Source organism: Diceros bicornis, chromosome 21, assembly GCF_020826845.1.
Source record: "Diceros bicornis minor isolate mBicDic1 chromosome 21, mDicBic1.mat.cur, whole genome shotgun sequence".
NCBI classification, from domain to species: Eukaryota; Metazoa; Chordata; class Mammalia; order Perissodactyla; family Rhinocerotidae; genus Diceros; species Diceros bicornis.
In genome coordinates, this window is record NC_080760.1 from 21,949,894 (window position 1) to 21,972,825 (window position 22,932).

Sequence of the window (22,932 nt, forward strand, 5' to 3'; positions counted from 1 at the left end):
AATAAGTAAGTACCACTTTTGTTACCTCATTTGGAATCCCAAGGCCCTGTTAGAAATGGGACTAGGAGGGGAGGGTGAGGAGCATAGTGCAGGCATTTAGATAAATTTCAGATTAAACTGTTTTTCCTCATGGTTCAAAATGAATATGGTAGAAAGGTAAGACTGTTAGATATTTTGGGGGAAATATAAACTTAAAAGTTTCACTTCTAAATGTGTGTGTAATCGTATAAAGTTATAATATTTAGATTTATAAATTATGTTGGTTTAAAATCCATGTAATTGTAATTTAAAATGTGTAGCATTTTACCATTTTCTTATGACTTGAAAGGGATATGTTCCAGTAAGATAATATTTATAAATATAATGTATATTCATTGTGGTAAATCTAGAGTGTACAGATAAAAATAGAAATCACCTATAATCCTGAGATGAAAATATAACCATTCACATACATCTAAATTTTTAACAAAACTGTAATAAATCTGTGTATGCTTTTTCACTTAGTAATATATTGTACTTTTTTCTTTAAACTTTTTCTTTAAAAATTTCTTTAAAAATAGCTATTTAATACTCCATTTTAGCATAATTTGCTATTATAGGATATCTTGCTTGTTTCTAATTTATATTATTGTAGATAATGATGCCATGGAAATCCTTGAATATAAATCTTGCATATTTTCTTAGACCAAAATTCTTTTGTGAGGATAACTTTCCAGAAGTAAAATTACAATATAAAAGAAAAAAGAATAAGTTTAAGATTCTTGAAATCTGTTGCCCAAGTTTTCCTTCAAAATGTTTTTACCAAATTAAACTCCAATTATTTATTCAAGAAATAGATGTTAAGTTCTGACCCCAGGTCAGCCATAATACTAGTAGCTGGGAATTCAACAGCGAATAAGATAGACATAGATTTTATCCTCATGAAACTTAATTTTATACTCATTCATTCTTTGCATGCAGGAAAACATGAGCAAGATATGCTTCTGGATACAGTATTTCCTCTTATATTTAAATATTTAACCCTATTTCTGCCAACTAGAGACAATTTTGGTTTGCTCTAATGATGTAGAGGTTGAAAAAATACGTGTCCACATATATCACCCTTCAGGAAAACCCGTAGGGAGTCGCAAGGCAACATTACAATTCCCGTAGCCTTCTGTTTTATCTTTGGGCAGTTTTGCTTTTGGTGAGATTTACCTGGGCCCATAACTCACTTGCAAAATCATGACATTTCTAATGCCTGAGAACAAAGACAATTTGTATAGTGTGTGAGCTGACCTTCGTAGTATATTTATGTCGGTTCATGGACTGATATTTTCGCAAATAGAAAATACGCATATAATGCAAATTGTTGGTTAAACTTTCATGCTCAAGGCTATTGATGATTTTAAAAAATTTATCCAATCTATTTCCTCTCCATGCTTGAATTGTGCTGCTCCTTGTTATTATTCTAGGGCATAACTATGAAAGTTCCATTAATGTTTTTGGTGAGAAAACCGGTATGAGCTCAGGTTTATGACATCTGGACTGTATGTTAGCCTTTTCAGTGTCACCACTCCCACATTTTGATTCTTTTTTAAATTTGTGTTTTTCCATAGTTTAGCAGTTTCCTTCTTTAGAGAATTACTTCTGTAATCCTCTTAATATTTTAAAATTATTTTGCAGTCTTTGGCTAGTTTTTTGATAGAATGTTAAAATAAAATATAGCCTTTAACTCTTCTAAAAGTGGGAAATAGCTCAGAATTCTTTCTGTCTATAGGAACACATTGATCCTTACTGACAGTCATATTTTATTTTACTTCAGAGTCTATGGTTGATTTATGGTTGCAATGTTTCCCTAAGTTACTTTGTTTTAATATTCTTCTAACTCCATTTTTAGTGATGAGTTTGTAAATATTGTACATATCCATTTTATATGCCCATTTAAGGGGAATGAGTAACTGAAGAATAGGTATGTATCCTTTATATCTCCTTAGAAACTCTATAACCTTCTTAAAACTTTTGTAAATGAAAGTTTTTTCTTTGAGCTTTTATCTTTTATACCTCATTGTCACAACCTTGTTATTCCAGAAGCATTGCATAAAAGGAATGTCCTAAAAGGAGTAGTGCAGCATATAGTGGGAAGTGACATTAAAAATGCAAGATAAATTGCAGTGTACAAATTCAAATTCTTCATTTGTATGAGGCTGATGTTATAGATATTATCAGATATTTCATGCTTAAAATAAATGAATTAATATTAACTACAAATTGCAATGAGATACACAATACTTCACCTTTCCTATATGAAATATCCAAAATCCATAAAGACAGAAAGCAGCTTAGTAGTTGCCAGGAGCTGGGGCAATAGGGGAATGGGGAGTGATTACTTAATAGGGACTAGGGTGATGAAAAAATTTTGAAACTAGAGAGAGGTGGTGGTTGCACAGCATTGTGAATACCCTAAAAGCCACCGAATTGTGCACTTGAAAATGCTAATTGTACGTTATTTGAATCTCACCTTAATTAAAAAAAACTAATAAAAATATGTTTTTATAGCCAAATTTAATGTATAAACTTATAGGCGAAAATTACGTTTAAATTGCCATAGATTTTAGACAGTTGATTTCAGAAATCTGTGAGTTGTTCATTTGAGATCATTTTAGAAGATAGAAAAATGTTTACCTTTAAGGATTAATTTATTTCAAAGTACTATTCTTTTTAGAGTAAATCTTTATTTTATGAAGTCATATTTACTTGCAAAAATCTTCCATTACCTTGACATTTTTGGTCTAAAACAGTAGAACAGGTGAGAGGGCAAGGAAAATAAAATTTATTTCTAAATAGTGTCCCTTCTTTCAATATGCCTAGTTAATCTCTATGAGTTTCATACCTCCTTTCACCATTTGCCAGAAAATTTTCCACCTAGGATTATGCAGACAGATCTCAGTAGCACATTCCATATCTAAGCATTTCTGTCTTCCTTTGGAAATGTCTCCACACAAAAAGGAAGACAGCTTAGATTTGAGACTGCTTTGGTTTTTGGAGAGAGAGAAAGATGACTCATGATTGAATGATAGTCTGCTTTTAAGATCTGCTTTCCTTTGGGTTTTAGTTTTATGTCTTAAACAGTGTCTGTCTGATGATGGTTGAATTGGGCAACAGTCCTCCTAGTACCTATTACCTGTTTCCATATAGCAGTGGAAAAGTCTGAAGCCTTTAACCATCTACAACTCTTTGAATTAGACAGGGGAGACATCCACGAGAAATGTGAGGAATGGAATGGAATCTTGGTGAAAGAAGTAGAGTTAAATACCTTGAAGTCCATTTCCACACCCAGAGATATGCATCTGATTTTGTTCCTGATTTGACTGTTGGCAGGCCTTACTAAAAGCACAAAATTCTGATTATTGTGGTGTCTTTTGGAAACTGTTTCAAAATGAAAACAAAATAAGTCAGAAGAGAGAGGAAATTTGATTTGATTCTAAGAATTTGAAATTTAATTAGATTTGATTTGATTTAATCAGAACTGAGCTCTATTTTCTACTTCTTGACTATCTTTTTGTTTGAGCTCGCAAGTGTATCTAGTGTTTTTTTATGTCTCTGTTGCTTCATCTACAAATTGGAGATAATAGCAGCCACCTCCTAGCATTGTTGGAGGCAATAAACTTGTAATAAACTGTCAATAAAGGCTTGGAAAAATATAGAGAAATGAGATGTCATTAATAGTGTGATTAGCAATAAACAGTGTTAACTCAAATGGTACATAATAAATGTCTGAAAATGCTGTTTAAATACTAGAATCTGGTATAGATTCTTAAGGTATGAATCAACTAATTAATCCAGTGTATTCCCGCACACTTTTATTTTACTGTGTTATTCTTTTAAGAAAGGCTAAAGCCGGCTTAGCTAATGTTTTTTAGACTTTTGTTAGACATCATTTTGGAGAAGTCACGCAATTACTTCTACAGATGACTTTTCACTAATAATTCCATAATGCATTTTCATCTAACTTCTTCTTGGACTATCATTTTTTTCTATGTAGTGTGTTTAAGGTGAAACCTGAAATTTCTTGACTCTTGGGTTATGTTTACACTCATTCTTTCAGAATGTACGAGCCCAAATATGTTATTTTACCTTTGGTCTTAATTCCTCTTACATTGATTACTTAAAATCTGGTTTAAAATTTCTAAGATTTTATATAGTTTTTATTTATTTTAGCATTTTGGCAAAATTACTTTATCCATTACATTGAAGTACTTAATTTAGATATATATTGTCATGGAAAAATAATATTTAAGGGATAGTTATATGTGTCTGTTTTTACTTTTGGTCTTTTAGTTCCAGCGTGTTGTCCTTTTTGGTTTTGTTTTATTGCTTTTTTCTTTAATTTTGCTTACCAGAGCCAAAGCCTTAGTAGAAGAACAACGCCTTTTGTTCCTAGGGTTCAGGTAAAGGCCTTGTCTGCCTGATAGAAACTAAAGTTGTGTTTTAACCCTAATTTGTATGTTTTTGGAAAATGCGTAGTAGGAAAACGTTTTTTTGGTATGTTGTTCCAAACCATATTATTGACTATCAAATCATTTTATGAGCCAGCTTGTAAAATTTTGCATGGGGATTAAAATGCAATAAAAATTTAAAGAGACAATCTTTGTTAGTGATTTTATATGATGAACTGAGTACTAAAACTCATAGGTTTCAGAGTGGCATTTAATGTAGATTCTACTTTTATATGTAACATTGACAGAAATAGCTAATTTTATTGTTGATATCTTCCTTTATTACACTAAGGTTGCTGTCTCTTTAAATCATTCATTATATCACTTAACGTCTACATTCTCTTGCATTTTCCAAGCAATAACTCCTTGAGGAGATTGGCAAATAAATTTGTACCTTATCTAAAATATGAATTTTATGCATATTATATATAAGGTTCAACTTTTGGAAAGTATATTACTTTGAAAGAACAAAATCACAATCCAAATAAAATGTGTTGGGTTTGTTTACATTTTGTAATTACAATTCCATTTGATTTTACTTTCATACTTGGGTACAAGTTGTTTGCCTCTTTTCATTAGGAAACCCTTCTATGGTAAAGTAATGTCAATGTAGTTTTTATTTTTAAAAATAGTATTATGCTTTCCTTGCTTTGCTGCATGGTTTTTTTTGTTGTTGGTTTTGAATAACACTAATTTAGTTTAAATTTTAAAAATTAAAGTTGGTCTAGTTAATATATAGTGTAAAATATTTACTTGTGCTGCTCAGGTTATGCTTAGGAAATTTAAAAATGGTTACATCATAAAGCTGTAATGATAATTATATTAAAATAGTTAAAATGATACCAAGATTTTTATTGATGAAATTGAGGTAAAATAAGAAGTATGTCATATCTAGAATTGTGGAAATACATTTGTTATATTTTGGAGAATCAGCAGATATTTAACCATTTGTTTAAAAAGCACAGATAAGAAATTTAGGAATGTGGCAAAATAATCTAGCTAATAAAATAATTCTGTTTTGATAATGTGAACTGGATATCTATTAAAAACTTCAATGCCATTCCTGTAATATAAAATGAAAATTAGAGCTATTGATCAAATGACCAGTTTAAGACAGTTTATTAAAAAGTGTAATTTTGGTCGAAAAGTCAGTAAAATTAAAATGTACCTGTTTCATAGCTATATTATTATAACTTTTATATATTTGTAAATTATTATTTAATAAACTGTAAAGTATCATTGTGAAAATTTGAAAGCCATATGCCTAAGATGTTTGTATGAGAAATGAATATTATTAATAAGTGATATTTTTGGTTTTCCGTGGCATAAGAAAATCTAAAAAGAATACTCCTTATCAGGCATTTGAAATATATATCTCAATTATTTAGCTGTAATGATTTTTATTAAAGGAGCAAAAATATTGCCTGTGGAGATAAGTGGTTAGTCTCAATCCCTCAAAAGAACTCACAGAAATCAATAATTTGCTCCAAAAATTAGGAGCTTAGTCTAATAGTAATAATTATTGTTTCTTTGTTTCTCAAGTGTAAAGTTTATTGGAAAAAAATTGTTTCAGCCTTTCAGAATCCTTTTCTCTTTGAAGTGCCTAATATTCATGTCATGACCCTCAGAGAGGATTTTTAATATCATGGAAAAATAAAGCCATGAGCTTTTTTATTGCTATAGAAAACAGAGAATATCAGAAATTAATCTAGTTTTAGTCACACATTTTAGAGGAACCGTGATGCTGACATCTCCGTTTCATATTGTATATGAGACACTCTCGTATTTCTTACTTTTTTCTGTCTTCCCCTCATGTTTTTTGCCAGAAGAATAGTTTAGTCTATTTTTTTCCACTTATCCTCATCTGTATCTGTGTTCTAATATTGCTAGGCAAGCAAATATCTGAACTTTTTTCCCATTCAAATGTTAGAAGCTTTTTTTTCATGTTGTTGATCCCCTGGTCTAAGGAAAGTGGTTCTCAAACTTTAGTGCCCTTTGAGAATCACCTGAAAACTTGTTAAAAATGCAAATTCCCGGACCCTATTCTGATTCAGTAGGTGAGAAGTGGGCCACAGCAATTTGTAGCTTTTTGACAAATAAGCCAGATAAGACTGATGCAGGAGGTTTGTGAACCACAGTTTAAGAAACACGTGTTTAGAGTCTGTTTGTACTTAGCAGCTCTAATAGGAAAGCTTTTTGTTACAGCAAGATAATACCTGCATTAAACCTAAAGACTTAACATAAAGAGTAGTAATAATAATTTTAAAAATTTAAATATTTCTTACTATTATTTTTATAAGAGGGCAAATTCCATATGACAAAAAAGAAAAGCATATAAATAATTTTATATACTCTTCTGGCCATTAGTCTTCCTCTTCTGACTCAAAAGTCTCGCTCAGCCTCTCATTCTATAAAGATACAAAGTGACAGACTTAACAAAGCCATGTTAGAATTGGAACTGAACTACCAGTATATCATATGTAAACATTTATTTATGTGATTTTTATGTGTTTGATATATATTTATTTATATATCCCTGGAGCCTGGCCCAGACCTGACTGTCTGCTTTGGAGAGGAGAGGGAAAGACTGATGTGAGATGTTATGTTTAAATTTTTTAAACTGCTGCTAAATTTTTAAAATGTACAGATATTGTACACCCAAATTAAAGGAAAAAATTAAACCACTAAAATATATGTATAAACCGTAAATATATATATTATATAAATACAATTTTATTTCCAAATTCCAAATTTCTGATTCAGTTTTGGTTTTCAGATAGTGATCAGAGATGTGCTGAGTTCTGAACCAAAATGTGAGTCAGAGTCATAGTTATCATAGATCCTGACATGGTAGAGTCAACTAGCTAGGTGTGGGAGTGTGAGGTATGTGTGTGGGAGGTGACAGTTGTTAAATCAAATGAATTCAACAGCTGGATGTGAAGTTCCAATCCCTAATTATGGCATAGGGAAGTTATTCACCTTTTCTCATCTCAAATTATAAAATAGACCCTTATTATTTTAAGGATGTGATACATTTGCTTCACAAACGAAAAAGAGACTTTTATGTCTGTGTAAGAAAAATTTTAAAAGATGAATTTATTATAGTTTTAAATACAAACTTAAGGAGTCTGTTGACTAAAGCAATTAATAATTGTCCCTTGCTTATAATCTTTGAAATGTTTTTGGCTGTGGAGTAACATAAAGCATTTGCTTAAAAATTCCCTATCAATGCCATATAAACAAGTTATCTATTTGATGCATTTTAAGCACTTATTCTGAACTCACTATTGCAGGGGAACCAAAATGAATTACAGTGATTCTTGCATAAAGACAGACACAGAGCAATCATTGTGGGTAGTCTTTAGTTATGACAGTGCAATTATTATGTGCATGTTAATAAGCAATCAGATTAGGATAACAAACAGCTCAAGTGATTTATCAATCAAACAAAATATCTGAATTAATTCCTCTATTCATTGAAGTTATTATAGTATATCCTTTTATTTTAACCACAATTTACTAAGTGAAATTTATATTCTGTGCTAATATTGGTGTAAGAGAATGGGGCAAAGATTGGAAATGTAAACAATATATTGTGGTAGTAAATGTTTAAGCTGATAAATGAATATTTTTGCTTTTCAGATAAAACTATGGTTTGACAAGGTTGGTCACCAATTAATAGTTACAATTTTGGGAGCAAAGGATCTCCCTTCCAGGGAAGATGGGAGGCCAAGGAATCCTTATGTTAAAATTTACTTTCTTCCAGACAGAAGGTAGGAATATGAAAACAAAAATAAATGTTATTGAAAACAAATGAGAAATGTTAATAGCAGTGGGTGTTTCAGTTTTGTATCATTTATTTTTATGTATCATACCAGTCATATACTTAGGAAGTTTAACATAAGCACAATGATTCTTAAGAATCAAAATAGTGACAGGAAATACTTTTAAAATTTATATCAAATGTTCATAATATAAATTATTTTATTGAATATTTATTTTAAGTTATGTGGACTATTTCTCAAATAATATATGTTTTCATTTATCAAAGTCGTTAAAAATTATGCTCCTTTAAATCAAATGCGTTTTTAACACAAACTACAGAGGCAAAAAGCTGGAAATGGTGCTAAAAGGTACTCATCCTATTCCTCTACAATTTCTACCTCCTCTTACTAAGATATTATTTCTCTATATTCTGTAAAATTAATGACTATGCTTTATATTTCATCATTCCATATCATCAAAGAAACTATACCACTGGGCCCAGAATCAGCTTCTTAAGCATCATTTACTTTGTGTTGTCTTTTGGAGAGGGATACACTTTGAACTGCAAGGGGGGAAGAGGATATCCATAACTAGAGTGTTAAATCTAGCTTAAACTTCAGTTGGATGACGGATATCACAGCTATATTACCCTACCATCCTGGAGGTCAAGTCACTTAGCTTCTGAGACCACACATGGGTTACTAGTCTAAGCACCCTTAGAATGCCATCATAAAAACCTGCAGGAAATGCTGCATTCCCATCTATGCTTTTATGCACACACATAACTTAGGTTTCTGCTTACTCAAACCTTTGAAGAAAAATACTTACTTTCTTCTTTTTTTGTGAGGAAGACTAGCCCTAAGCTAACATCCATGCCAATCCTCCTCTTTTTGCTGGGGAAGACTGGCCCTGGGCTAACATCTGTGCCCATCTTCCTCTACTTTACATGGGAGGCCGCCACAGCATGGCTTGATAAGTGGTGCGTCGGTGCACGCCCCGTATCCGAACCCACGAACCCCAGGCCACTAAAGCGGAACACATGCACTTAACTGCTGCGCCACCAGGCCAGCCCCCCAAAATACTTAACTTTTTAAGATGATAAAAGTCTCTCAAATTATTGAATTTATTTCTTGATTGACTATTTTTGTTTAATTTTATTTTATTTACCTCCCCCAACTTTCTGAGCAGATAGAGCTAAAATGGAAGGGAAGGTCCCCTTAACCACTCCTTTATGTTCCAGATTTAGTGTTTTTATCTTTCCTCAACACCAAAGAATGTGAGAAACATTTGAGTATTTTATTCTCAGATTATTTCTCAGCTGAGCTTCCTGGCCAGTTATCAGGAATTTGAAGAATATTTAAGCAAGTTTGTAGCTTACTTTATTGATAGAGTTGTGTCAGAGTTTTATCTTTAATAGAGAAAAGAATTCTCTGGTTAACTCAGAAACAGCTACACTATTATCTCAACAATTTTTTTTTTGTTTTTTTTTTTGCTGTTGACAAGTTTTTACACATGAATAAAAAACTTGATGCTTTTGGAATTAATGATTTCATTTTTCTTGACAATTTTTCTGGGAGAAAAACTACTTGAATAAGTGAACATAGAAAACGATAGATGCCTTTTTACTGATAAGAATTCCTGGAGGGGCAAGTGAGGCTACATAGAGAGGTTGAGTCTAGAAGGTTGGTGTGTCAGTTAAGCCGTTGAAAACATTGTTTTCTCAATAATGTACTATGTGCTCTAAGAAATAGCTAGCTGTGCTTTACACTCTTTTTTATATCTTGAAGTAAAGTTGGTTACCAATCAAAATATATTTCTTTCTTTCATTTTGAGTAAAAATATCAAGTCTTGACATGCTGTTACTAAGTTAAATTACATGGAAACCGACAGTACTGGTAACATGAAAATAAATAGAAAAAGTTTTAGGTTAGATTTTATTTTTAAAAGAAGTAACTACATTCTCAACAATATAATGATGCTGTTATAGATCAATTATTTATTTCATTATCATTAGGCTGCTATTTAAAAAATATCTCTATACAATGCTTATTGATCTTAGTTTTTAAATACTTTTAGCAACTTTTCAGTGTTTGACTTATACAGCATGATCTTATTTTGAAGGCTTTAGTTATGCTTCTAGAAAAAAATAAGACTCATTTACCTTTTTTTAACTCGCTGAAGATAAAATCATTTTTCATGGTTATTTTCATGTATTGGTGCTTTGATATATCCTAAATTGCCTTATTAAATTGTAATCGTATATGGTGGGTTTGCAAGGAACTTCAGAGATTATCTAGTCTCCCTCCTACCCAATATAGAAATCATTTCTAACATAGTCATTCTTTGAGAACTTTTTTCACTCCTTGTGAGGAAGTCCAGGCTTATTCTTCTGTTCCCTTTCAGATTGCAGTATAGAGCATTCTTGAATTAGACAGCATGGCTCCTGCTAAATTCTTTCTTCCTGTCCTTCACGGAAGGAATGTTATCTCTTGACAGGGTCTCCTAATTCGTTCTTTAATAGATGGAATATAAGTAGTAGAAGCTTTATAAATATTTGTTAAAATTTTAGATGAAGGGAGGGAGTGACAGAGTCATAAATCATAGTCCTTGTTATTATTTCTATTATTTAGTTATTTTTATTTACAGTACCACTTTTCCATCAATTTGTTTAGAGATTAAATCTCCTACATGGGCTTCCAAAGTTATTTTCCTACCAAGGCCTTAGAAATTAATAAAGATACATTGCTTTAAGGTGGCTTTCTGCCACCTTATGTGGTCTGGAAACATATGTGCTTATGATTACTTAAGGCAAATCTACATTAAACATTAAGCTCTATGTTCACCTAGGAGAAGAAGTTGCATAGCCTTCCCAATTCAAAGACACTCTATCCCTTCTTAGTTCTCCCTGCTTCCTATTTCCCAATGAAGGGGAGGAAAACTATCCTCTACCCACTCTGGGTCCTTTCTGGCTGGGCTACAAATTAAATTGACATGAGATTGAAAGGCAGGAGAAAATCAAATAAAGTTTAATAACATGTATACATGGGAGAAACCAGGGAAGCTGAGTTTCTCAACAAGTGATACAGGTTTTCACCTTAAATAGATTTAGATAAAGACAAAGGAAGATGTTGGGGGTAGGGGAAGAGGCAGCTATGGGGGATTACCAGATAGTGCAGCAATCAAGAGTAGCAGATTTAAGTCCTTTCCTTCCATATAGATAAGAATTTCCAGAGATAAGGGCATCCCCCCTCTTCCCAGTACAGAGAGGGAGATACCTTTACAAATGTAAATGTTTGGTAAACAGAACTTTGATAAGAATGGGCTTAGCAAGGACCCTGCAAGTCTAGCCATCCACAGAGTTAAATTTGTTTAGGCAGTTAGTGGGGGAAGTCAAATGTCCCTCGGAGAAAAAGTCAAGGTAAAGAGATATCTTTTGAGGTGGCCAATTTTGATCTCCCACACCAACACTTCTTAAAACTTTGCTGTGCTGAGAGAATTTGTAGCAGTTAATATACTTCCACTTGGAGTTCATTGTCCACTTCTCACTTCGAATAGGCTCTCTAGATAGCTTAAAATTTCCTTCCTAGATGATTTTCTTTATTCCTATTCAGCCACTGATACTCTCTAATAAGCTAGAGTACTGATCTCCAAAAAGAATGGATGTACTGGGGGGATATGTAAGACACAATCCATTGGCGTTCAGGACAAAATATTTGAATTTTTATTTAACTTTTAATTTCTATTTTTGAATATTTACCAATGTACACAATATATTAGTACAACAGTATAGTAATACATGTATATGATCCATAAATATATATGCATATAATGGGATGCATAGTCAAAAACATTCATTTGATAGAGATATGCAGTCAAAAAAATATGGAAGCCTCTGAGTTGGAAGTCCTATCTATCAGGATGGCCAGCTTGCATTTCTAGCCCACATTATAGTGGGCTAGAATAATTGCCATTTTGAAGGTTTCCAATAGGGCAATATGTTAAACAAATTTTAGAGTTAAGATTCTTCAGTCTGGTTATATTTAGATTTTGAGAAAGATGTCAGTTTTTAATTACCTATCATGGAAGAATTTCAGATTTGTTGAAATACTGCTATTATTAAGTCATACTTATAAAGTGATATAATTATATACCTTATAAGTTTTAATAATAATTCTAAAGATTATAATATTTGTAATGTATAATAAATTTGTGGTAAAACTTCACTTGCCTGAGAAATTTTAAATTAATAATTTTTAGGGCAAAACTTAAAAAAAGGCTTATGTAAGTTCATATATTCTTATTTTTTTTCATAGTGATAAAAACAAGAGAAGAACTAAAACAGTAAAGAAAACGTTGGAACCCAAATGGAACCAAACATTCATTTATTCTCCAGTGCACCGAAGAGAATTTCGGGAACGAATGCTGGAGATTACCCTATGGGATCAAGCTCGCGTTCGAGAGGAAGAAAGTGAATTCTTAGGAGAGGTATCTGGAATTATTTTAAAACTTGGACTATTCATATCACCATGAATACTTTTGTTTATGTGACTATCAGTAAAATTTTATAGTTTGAATATCTGAAAAAGTAAACATAATTTCTTTAACAGAATGAACTTAGCTACTGCTTTAAGATAAAATTTTGATGCCATTAAAAACAATGGTTCTGAATACTCTATGACAAGTTTTACGTCTTTATTCCTATAGAAATCTCAACGTTGAATGATAAAAGGTTGGTTTGTATTTCATAAATATGTTGCTGTGTTTTATAGTGTGTATATGTCATTTTATTTTACTGAACCAACTGTACCACTAGTAGTTCAATCATTTATTCATGGATTATTTTTTAAGCCCTGTAATGTACCTGTAATATGCTAGGGACCGAGGCTTCAAAGGTGAATAAGGCATATTACTTCTTTCAAGGAATTTATAATCCATTGGAGATATACACAAGTGAATAGGCAATTATAACACAGTATGGCATTTGTTGTTACAGGGAAAATGCAATAGGAATACACACACATGCTGTGCAGGGGAGGGGAAGTGGTCCAGGGAAGGCTCCACAGAAAAAGTAGAATTTAACGAAGTCAAGGAGAGTGAATTTCCTGCAGAGGGGATAACACGATACTGGAGTTGAGGGGGTCTTGGAGCTTTGAAATTGAAAGGGAAAGTGGTAAGAAATGAGACTTGATGGTTAAACTGATACCAGATCATGTCCCTTAATATATCATATTAAGAAGTTTGGATTTTATCCTGTGGATAATGGGAACAAATGATAGATTTTAAAAAGAGAATGGCTTTATTGCATTTGTACTTGAGAAAAGTATTTCCAGCTGTGATGTGGAGAATAAGTTGGAGAGGGGCAAGATGAGAGGCGGTTCTCTAACTATTAATGCACTAAGTTAGTTTCTTTCACCTTTTTTAAGTGTGGTTGGTTTTCCTGCGTAAATGAAATGGTAATCTCCTGGGAAAAACAACAATCCATAGAAATATTGAACTGAGTGTTGTTAGATAAGGAACCAAAGAATGGTAAACCAGTTGGGTAGAAGGGTAACATAGTTGTTAAAAGCAGAGACTGGCACCAGCTGCCTAAGTCTGCATTCCTGACACTACCACTTCCTAGCTTTGTGTCCCTGAGCAAGCTGTTTATTCTCTTTGTGCTTAAGTTTCCTCTTCAACTAAGTGGGAATAATAGTAGTATGCAACTCAGGGCTAATATGAGAATTAAATATGTGTGTATGTGTATATGTAAACATTTGGAACACAGTGTCTGTAATTTTGAAAATGACTGGGGCAAATCTAGGAAGAATGAAAGAATAGCTTAGCTGTTCTGTTTCTTTACCTCCCATAGCTAAACAGTGATTTATTGGTATATAGCCCTTCTCATACACATAAACACAAACACTGTCATATTTGCACATGACCCTAAAAGAAAATAAAAAGAGTCTTTTATTTCTATGGACTGATTTCCTTTGTATGTTTATTAAATATTCATATTATAAAATCCATATTATCATATGGTTCATATTAAAAATCCATTCTTTTTGTTTCTTTCTTTTTTGAATCCTTAGCAGCCTGATATGTTGAACACAGAAATTTAAGCAAGACAGACTTTGTTTTAGACTTGGTATCCTTATCTGTAAAAGTTGAATAATAAAATCAAACTAGTAGTTTTTTTGTGAGAATTAAGATAACATATTACATAGTTCTTAACACACAGTAGGCACTTCTAATTTGTTTTTCTCTCCCCATTTAAGAGTTTTTGTAAAGGTTAAATCAATGAATATAAGTGAAAATGCTTTTTAAATTATAAAATTATATATATATTAGTTACTATTACAGATTTTTAGTAATAAGTGTTATTTCGATAATGGCAAATTTAACAGCCTCTAGTAGGTGGGTGGTCAAGGGTCTACAAAATAAATGTCTTAGATATTTGAAACTATTAAATCAGTAATAAGTTTATTTATCTTTTTTTTTTTTTTTTTTGTGAGGAGATCAGCCCTGAGCTAACATCCGCCAGTCCTCCTCTTTTTTTGCTGAGGAAGACGGCCCTGGGCTAACATCTGTGCCTATCTTCCTCCACTTTATATGGGACGCCGCCACAGCATGGTTTACCAAGCAGTGCGTCGGTGCGCGCCCGGGATCCGAACCAGCGAACCCCGGGCCGCCGCAGCGGAGCGCGCGCACTTAACCGCTTGCGCCACCGGGCCGGCCCCAAGTTTATTTATCTTTTTTTTAATTATTGTTAAAATATATGGACAATTTTGCAGCATGACCTTGCTTTTGACCTAACAGCATTGCTATTACAAATATCATTATTATAAAAGTTATGAGACCATTTAAGAGAATTCTATATTATTGGTATATAATAGTCCTTTGTCTCTTGGCTTTGTAGATTTTAATTGAATTAGAAACAGCATTATTAGATGATGAGCCACATTGGTACAAACTTCAGACCCATGATGTCTCTTCGTTACCACTTCCCCACCCTTCTCCATATATGCCACGGCGACAGCTCCATGGCGAGAGCCCAACACGCAGGTTGCAAAGTAAGTTTTCAGTAAAATTTCTCACATCTTTATTGAATTATCTTGAATGATATATATGACATAGAATTTGAAGATACTATTATGTTAATACTCGTAAGAGTATCTTCATAGGTGTTTTCATAGGTGTTATTGAAGCTTTTAAATTGTTTGGTACACTAAAATGAGGTTATACCCATGGCATTCACTCATCACAGTATGACCCCAAATGAAGCACAGTTTTGTTTTAATTTTAGCTCTTAGAATCTTAAATATAGGCATGAGATAGCTAATGTAGTAGAATTTGGTCATGTAGCTGTAAATATCTGAAATTATGATTTCCACCTTCATTATGCCAAGTACTTTATGAATATGTACGATAGCAAGGATAGCAAAGTGCTTAAAACCATGACCATAAACATTCCTCAGACAAACCTGAGTTTAAATTTTGATTCTCTCACTTAAGAGCTATATGACTTGAGGTAGGTCATTTCTCTATGCTTCACTTTCTCCATTTAGAAACTGGAAATAATAATACTTACGTTATAGGGTGGTTATAAGAATTAAATAATCTCAGGAGTATAAACCGATGTTATTTTTGTTGTTTTGTTGTTGTTGTTGTTAATGTCATTATTAGTGTTTGCATTTTACTCTGAATTATACATAGTCCAAACTATAAAATAGAATTAGATCAATTCAGAGAATCTTAAAGAAAACTCAGAAATGATTTCCAGATTGAAAAGTGGCATTGTTGGCTTGTTCCTCCTACAACTCAAGTTTGTTTTCCCGATGAATCTTTTATTGAAAGGTGAGGTGTCTGCTTGCTGCTTTGGATAGTATTCATGGGCTAATTTTATCTTCATGGAGTTAGCATGTTCCAGGTTTAGCAACATTTTTGTCACGTAATGGAAAACTGATTGACATTAACCAAATTTCAGAAGTGTAAATTTATAAGCACAAATACCATGTCATTTATCAATCATGGGAAGTATATTTGGCAACATAACAAACACTTGTTATCTATGTGGATCATACCTTTCCTGCTGAATAGAGAACTAAATTATATATCAGACGGCTGTTTGATGAATAGAGAATAAGAGCAAAGGATTGGTACTATGGGACATTTAGTCATAGGAAGGCCTAGAGAATTATCCTCACTCCTTTTTAAAACATTCTCTCCCTAATGACTGGAACTTGATTTCTATTAGATACAGTCTCTTACACTTGGATGGTATTAATTGAACACTAATTTTACAGCACTCACTTTTTTGGCCTCCCCACAGAGTAAACACCCACTCACCCTTACTTGGAATTGCCATTACAACAACCTATGTTGTAATAATTGCATTACCATGAATTTTATGTAGATTCATTTTAGAGTGCTCTTTCAGGCCACTGTAATCTACTCAGTACATTCCCTCTAAATCACAATGTAAGATGATGGGTTACTACATGAAGGTTACTAATATAATTCATTGTGTACTAATTATTATACTTTAGGTTTATAAACTAAACTAATGCTGGCCACCACTGCCCTTTCTTACAGGATTGGCCTTTTCTCCATTTACTCCAGTTGTTATTGCAATAGGAGTAGGTTTGACAGTTCTCAATATCTGAAACTCTTAAATCTACCAATATTTTTCATTACATTTTTTCTCCCTAGCTAATTAAGAATAGTATCTGTGAGGAACAATTAGAATAGTGTACTTTCTAGTTAGCTGTATGTATCATGGATTTTCATGCAATCAATTTAATTTAATCAATTTTGTGATTTTTAGTATTTTCCCATCCCCCAAATGGCTCTTCTGTTACTTAATCATTTACAATATTAAATTTACCCATGGGTAATATAATGGCTCCATGTTGTATCATGTCTTCTCACTACCTACCTACTAACCTCTAATACAATTAATTTTCAATATTTTTACATATGGCTAAAATTGGTGTTTTGTACCTAAAATGTTATCATAATTTATTAGCAATGTGTAAGCCTGAAGATAAGTAAAAACACTTACATATGCATAAAAGAAACAAAGATTAAGAAATAACATTTAAGAATAGTCAGAAAGTTACAGACATTACCACTGGCTAAGGATATATTGCTAGTGGTTAGGTTCAAATTAGGGTATGTATAAATAAATGTATTAATTATTTAAAAAATTTATTTATGACAAGAATGACCTCCTTTAGGGTTTTTCTCCATGGAGAGGGTAAACAGACATTTATTTATAAGTATGTTTTATATTGTCAAAGGTCATGATCATTAATATATTTGATGGAACTTACACATGAACAGTTATCATCAAAAAATGTAATGTCTCATTTATTCTCTACATCCACATAATAAGGTGTTTTGGTAATTCAGTCTCTGAGGTTGTGAACATCATTCTGATGCTATGAGCTTATTGAATATACATGGATATTTACTGATATTTAAAGTGAATAAATGATATCATTGGAATTCTGTTCTCTCCACTCATGATTTCCTATTTTAAATTTGTAGGTTCCAATGATTTAAAGCAGTACTTCATTTACATGGACATTAGTAATTTATAATTTTAAACATATAAGGAAATATGTTAAAACCATTCTAAAAATAATTTCGTATATCTTGTAGTTAACTTAAATATCTTTAAAAAGTCTTTTTGAGATGGGAGTCCAGACAACTTTGATTATAAGCTTTGAATGGTTTCCCAAATAAAGAGATTGGTAAAAGTATTTGAAGTAGATGACTTCTTCTTATACCAGTATTTCTGCATGCAAAATAAGAAGGTTCTATTTATTAAAACATCTATAGAAAGGGCCACATGCTTATTGCTCAAAAGTCTGAAAGAAATTAGGCTATGAGAAATTAAAATTTTAATGAGGAAGTAATATTTCCTATAACACTTTAACTTCAGGCTACTCTTACCCGCTCCCACCCCAAATGTTATTTTGACATTACCAAATGATGTGAGGAGCAGTGCCTATTTCAAAGAGTGATTGATTAAACATTTTTTAAAATGTATAAGCAAGACAGGCGCTATGGGTTCACCATAATTAAAATGCACCAGTGCAGAAGTGAGATTGCTTTTTTAGATGGCGAAGTGTCTCACATATTAACATAATTTTATTTTTGATTCATTGATGAGAAACTTTATATTCATTACTTTCCTGAAACATAAAGAGATTGTTTTTGAAAGTGTATTTTGATGTATAATTTTTTATTTTCATATATTCTTTTACTACTATTTAGTTAAAGTTTCATAGATCTTAAGGGAAAAATCTTCCTTTTTAACATGACAGAAGTTATTTACTAATTTGCTTATTACTTGATCTCCTATTAACTATTCTCATCACAATTTGAACTGTAAAGATCCAATCAGAGTTTTCTTTTTTTTTTTGATCTTTCATTCTTGTTTTTGTCTTATATCAACCAGATTCCTCTCTCCGACTTCTCAAAGGTTAATTCTTTGCTTAGTAAAATGTAATGTTATCACCCCTTTCACTTTTTAAAATAGAAAATATCATATCTACTATATTTTCATTCATCCTCATGACCACAAGTCTCCAAAGAAAAGTGAATAGAAATAAATCGTTGAGACTAAACTAAAATGATGCTGTTGAGAGGTGTAAAATAAAAGAAGCATGATTTCATAATTAAAGTTTCTCAGGATTTCAACTATCTAGGGGGATTTTTTGGTCAATATTTCATCTAATTCTCTACCCCATTCTCTTACTTCTCTCTTTTTTGGACTGCAGTTACATGTATAAAGACCTCTTGACATTGTTCCATAGCTTATTGAGTCTCTGTTTACTTTTTAATCTTTTTTTCTTTTCCTCAATTTTGATTATTTTTAATCATATGTCTTCAAGGTGACTGATATTTTCTTCTACAGTGTCCAATTTTCCGTGAAAACCATAATATGAATTGTCTTATGAAAGATGTTGTTCATTTTAAGGTTTACGTTTGGTTTTCTTAGAAGTTTTTATGTCCTTCCTGAAATTTCCCTTCTTTTATTATATCTGTGTATGTATAAACATATATATGTGTATAAATCTAAATATATTAAAGAATTTACAGGATTATATATCTACATATACATACATTATATGTATATATTACAATACATATACATTATATGTATATACATACATTATATGTATACATTATATGTATATATATGTATATACATGCATTATATGTATGTATATGTATATATATAATCCTGTAAATTCTTTAATATATTTATAGGATTTATTTTAAAGTCTGATAATTCCAACAACTTAGTCTTCTGTGGGTCTACTTATATTTCTGTTTTTTCTTTTGATTATGGATCACATTCTGCGTGTTTTATATATCTATGAATTTTTCTTGTGTACTAGACTGTGTTTAATACATTTTAGAAACTCTGGATTTGGAAGAATGTTGCATTTTATATTAGCAGACAATTAAATTACTGAAAGATCGCCTACAACCTATGGAAGATATATTAGAGCAGTTCTATTTTGGTTCCTCCATAGTCCTAAGGCATAGTCCTTAGTCTGGTTTGTGGTTCTTATTTCTAAGGTGTGGACTTGCTAGGCAAAGTCCAAGATGTTGGCCAAAATCCTATAATATAATGAGACAAACTCCAAACTCTGCATCCTATCCATCAGAAAGTTGCTGAAATCCCCTTGCAGCTCTTTTAGCCTTTCAGCTGTGGCTCTCCAGTGGGTTTCTTCTTGTTTTTCCCTCTGCAGTTTGCAGTTCAGGCAAGGATTTGAGGGGCTGTTGTGTATAATTTTGGCTCTCTTCCTTCTCTGGCTCTCTACTTTCCAGGATTTCCCTTGCAATTCTAGCTGCTCTAACAACTCCGAATTCTGACCTCTTGGTTCCTGAGCCTTGTAAGACTGAGGCTTTTTGCTTGCGCTATAACTTGTCTGCAGTGATCCAAATTGGGAAGGCCCCTAAGGAGAAAGCTGTTTGAATATGTGCTTTTCTTATTTCAAGAGTCATATCACCAATTTCTGCCTGCATTTGTTTGTTCTCTGGTGTCTTTAAACAGTTTTTTTTAACTAAATATATTTTATCAAGATTTTATAATTATTACTGGCAGGAGATATAAGCTATAGTTCGATATAAGCTGCTCTACCATTCTCAGAAGCAGAAGTCTACATTTTTAAGTAAACTTTTTACTAAAGTATAGTATTTATACAGAAACGTGTATAAATCATAAATATAAAACCAGAGGAATTTTCACAAAGTAATCACATCATGTTACTAGCACTCACGTCTAGAAATAGAACATCAGCCTTCCTCTTACTGTGTTCCAGTAATTATTCCCTCTGCTAAGGTGACAGACAGCTATGCTGACTTCAAATACCATAGAATAGTTTTGCTTATTTTTTAACTTCATATAAATGAAATACACACATATGAATTTTATAGAAATGAAATTACACAATATATTACTCTTTCACGTCTGGCTTTTTTTTCTTACCAGTGTGTTTGTGAGATTTGTCAATATTGTTGCATATAATTACAGTTTATTTATTTTCATTGCTGTATACAATTCTTTTCTATAAATATACAAAAATTTATACATCATCTACAGTTGATTAATGGTTTGCTTTCAGATTTTGACTCTTCCTAAGACTGTTGCAATGAACTTGCCTTTTGGAAATCAGATGTGTTCATTTTTATTTTACCTAGTAGTAGAATAGATAGATAATAGGCTATGCATATGTTCTATTGCAGTAGATATTGATAAACAGTTTCCAAAACTGTACCAATTTGTACTTCTTACAGCAGTGAATGAGGGTTTGAGTTTCTCTACATCTTGACTTATTTTTGGTATTTTTAGTGCTTTTCACCCACCCATCCAGGTAGATGTGCAGTGCTATCTCATTATGACTTTAATTTGCATTTCTCTAATAACCTTTTCATAGCTTAATTGACCATTTCTATATCCTCTTTTATGAAGAGCCTCGTCAAATTTCTAGCCCACTTTTCTTTTGGATTCCGTCTTCTTTTATAGATTTATGAGTGTTTTCTTTTTTTAAATTATAGATTTGAGTTATTTATAGGATATATGAATTGAAAATATATTCTACTCTATGGCTTGCTATTCCACTCTTTAGTGAGATCTTTTTGATCAAGAGAAGTTTTTAATGTTAATGTATTTTAGTTTTCAATTTTTTCTTTAGAGTTAATGCTTTTTTGGTGTGATCTGTATAAAAAATCTTTATCTTCTTCGAGGTCATAATGATATGTTCCTATGTTTTCTTCTATAATAGGGCTTTACTCTTCTCATTAAATCTACACTTCATTTGGAATTGATTTTTGTATTTTGTGCAAGGTAGGGATCAAAATTCATTCTTAACCCTATGTATGTCCGCTTGATCCAGCACATTTATTGAAAAGGCCACATACATGTGGTTAAGTTTCTGAACTCTATTTCTTTCGATTAGACGACTTTTCTATTCTTGTGCCAATACCAAAGTGTCTTAATTACTATAGCTGTATAATAACTTGTGATATCTGGTAGTTTAATTAACCCAGCTTTGTTCTTCTTCAGGATTGTTGTTACTATTCTTAACCTTTTGCACTTACAGATAAATTGCGTATCAATGATTACTTTCCACAAATACCCTTCTTGGATCTTGATTCAAATTACGTTGATCAGTTTGGGGAGAACTGAAATTTTTCTGTGGAGTGGAAAAAATTTTGTCTCTATGAATCTGATATATCTCTAAATAATATTTTAATAGGCTTCAAGGTAGAGGTTTTGTATCTTACTAGATTTATAACTAGGAATTTGGTTTAAATTGATGCTGGTATACTGAAATAAAATTTATTATTTATTATTATTCAATGAATCCTAATAACATTTCCATACATTATTTTGAGTTGTGATGTACAATATTGTGTCATTTGTGATTAATGACAATTTCTCCTCTTTCTTTCAAATTGTTATACCTTGCTGTTCTTTGTCTTACTTAATGCTTTGGCTAGCTCCTATGATAAAATGTTGGGTGTAAGTAACATTGTTGAGTAGAAGTTGGCATCCATGTTTTGTTTCCCATTCCTTGAGAAAAGCTTTAAATATTTCCCCATTATATTTGATATTTGCTGTAAGATTTTTGTGCTGAGATTCAGGAAGGTCTCTTTTCTTCCTAGTTTGATGAAAGTTTTTAATCATCAATGGATGTTGAATTGTATTATTTTTTTTCTGTATATAAGTATATAACCATATATTTCTCTGTTGTTCTATTATGTGGTAAATTGCATTGATTTTCAAATGTTAAAGTAATCTAGAATTCCCGTAATAAACTCAGCTAACTCATGATGCATAACTTTTCATCTCTGGATTCAATTTGCTGATATTATGTATAGAATTTTAGCATCTATATTCATGACAGAGAGAGAAAGATTGTCTTTAATTAGCTTTTGTTATCAATGTTATACTGGCTTCATAAAAAGTATTAGGAAATTTTCTTCTTTATCTATTTGATGTCTTTTATTTTCCTTTCTTGTAATATCTCTGCCAACTTTTGATTTCAATGTTATGCTGGCCTCATAAAAAGTTTTCGGGAGTATACCCTCATTTTCTATTGTTTGAAAGAATTTGTACATTATTGGTATTATTTCTTCTTTAAACGTTTAGAAGTATTCTTCATTTAAGTCATCGGGGTTAGTAATT

The 22,932-nt window shown here is 31.8% G+C and overlaps 1 protein-coding gene across 8 annotated transcripts in view; it reads left to right on the forward strand.

Moving 5' to 3' along the window:
• RIMS2 (regulating synaptic membrane exocytosis 2) overlaps positions 1-22,932 on the forward strand; it is a 618,814-nt gene that overhangs the window by 328,539 nt on the left and 267,343 nt on the right. For 6 of the 8 annotated variants that reach the window (XM_058564763.1, XM_058564762.1, XM_058564769.1 and 3 more), the window contains 3 exons: positions 8,121-8,251; positions 12,557-12,728; positions 15,139-15,292. In XM_058564763.1, the coding sequence (XP_058420746.1) occupies positions 8,121-8,251; positions 12,557-12,728; positions 15,139-15,292 (457 nt within the window). Of the gene's footprint in view, positions 1-4,382; positions 4,431-8,120; positions 8,252-12,556; positions 12,729-15,138; positions 15,293-22,932 lie in introns of all 8 variants that reach the window. The other 2 variants (XM_058564761.1, XM_058564764.1) reach the window with 1 other exon arrangement.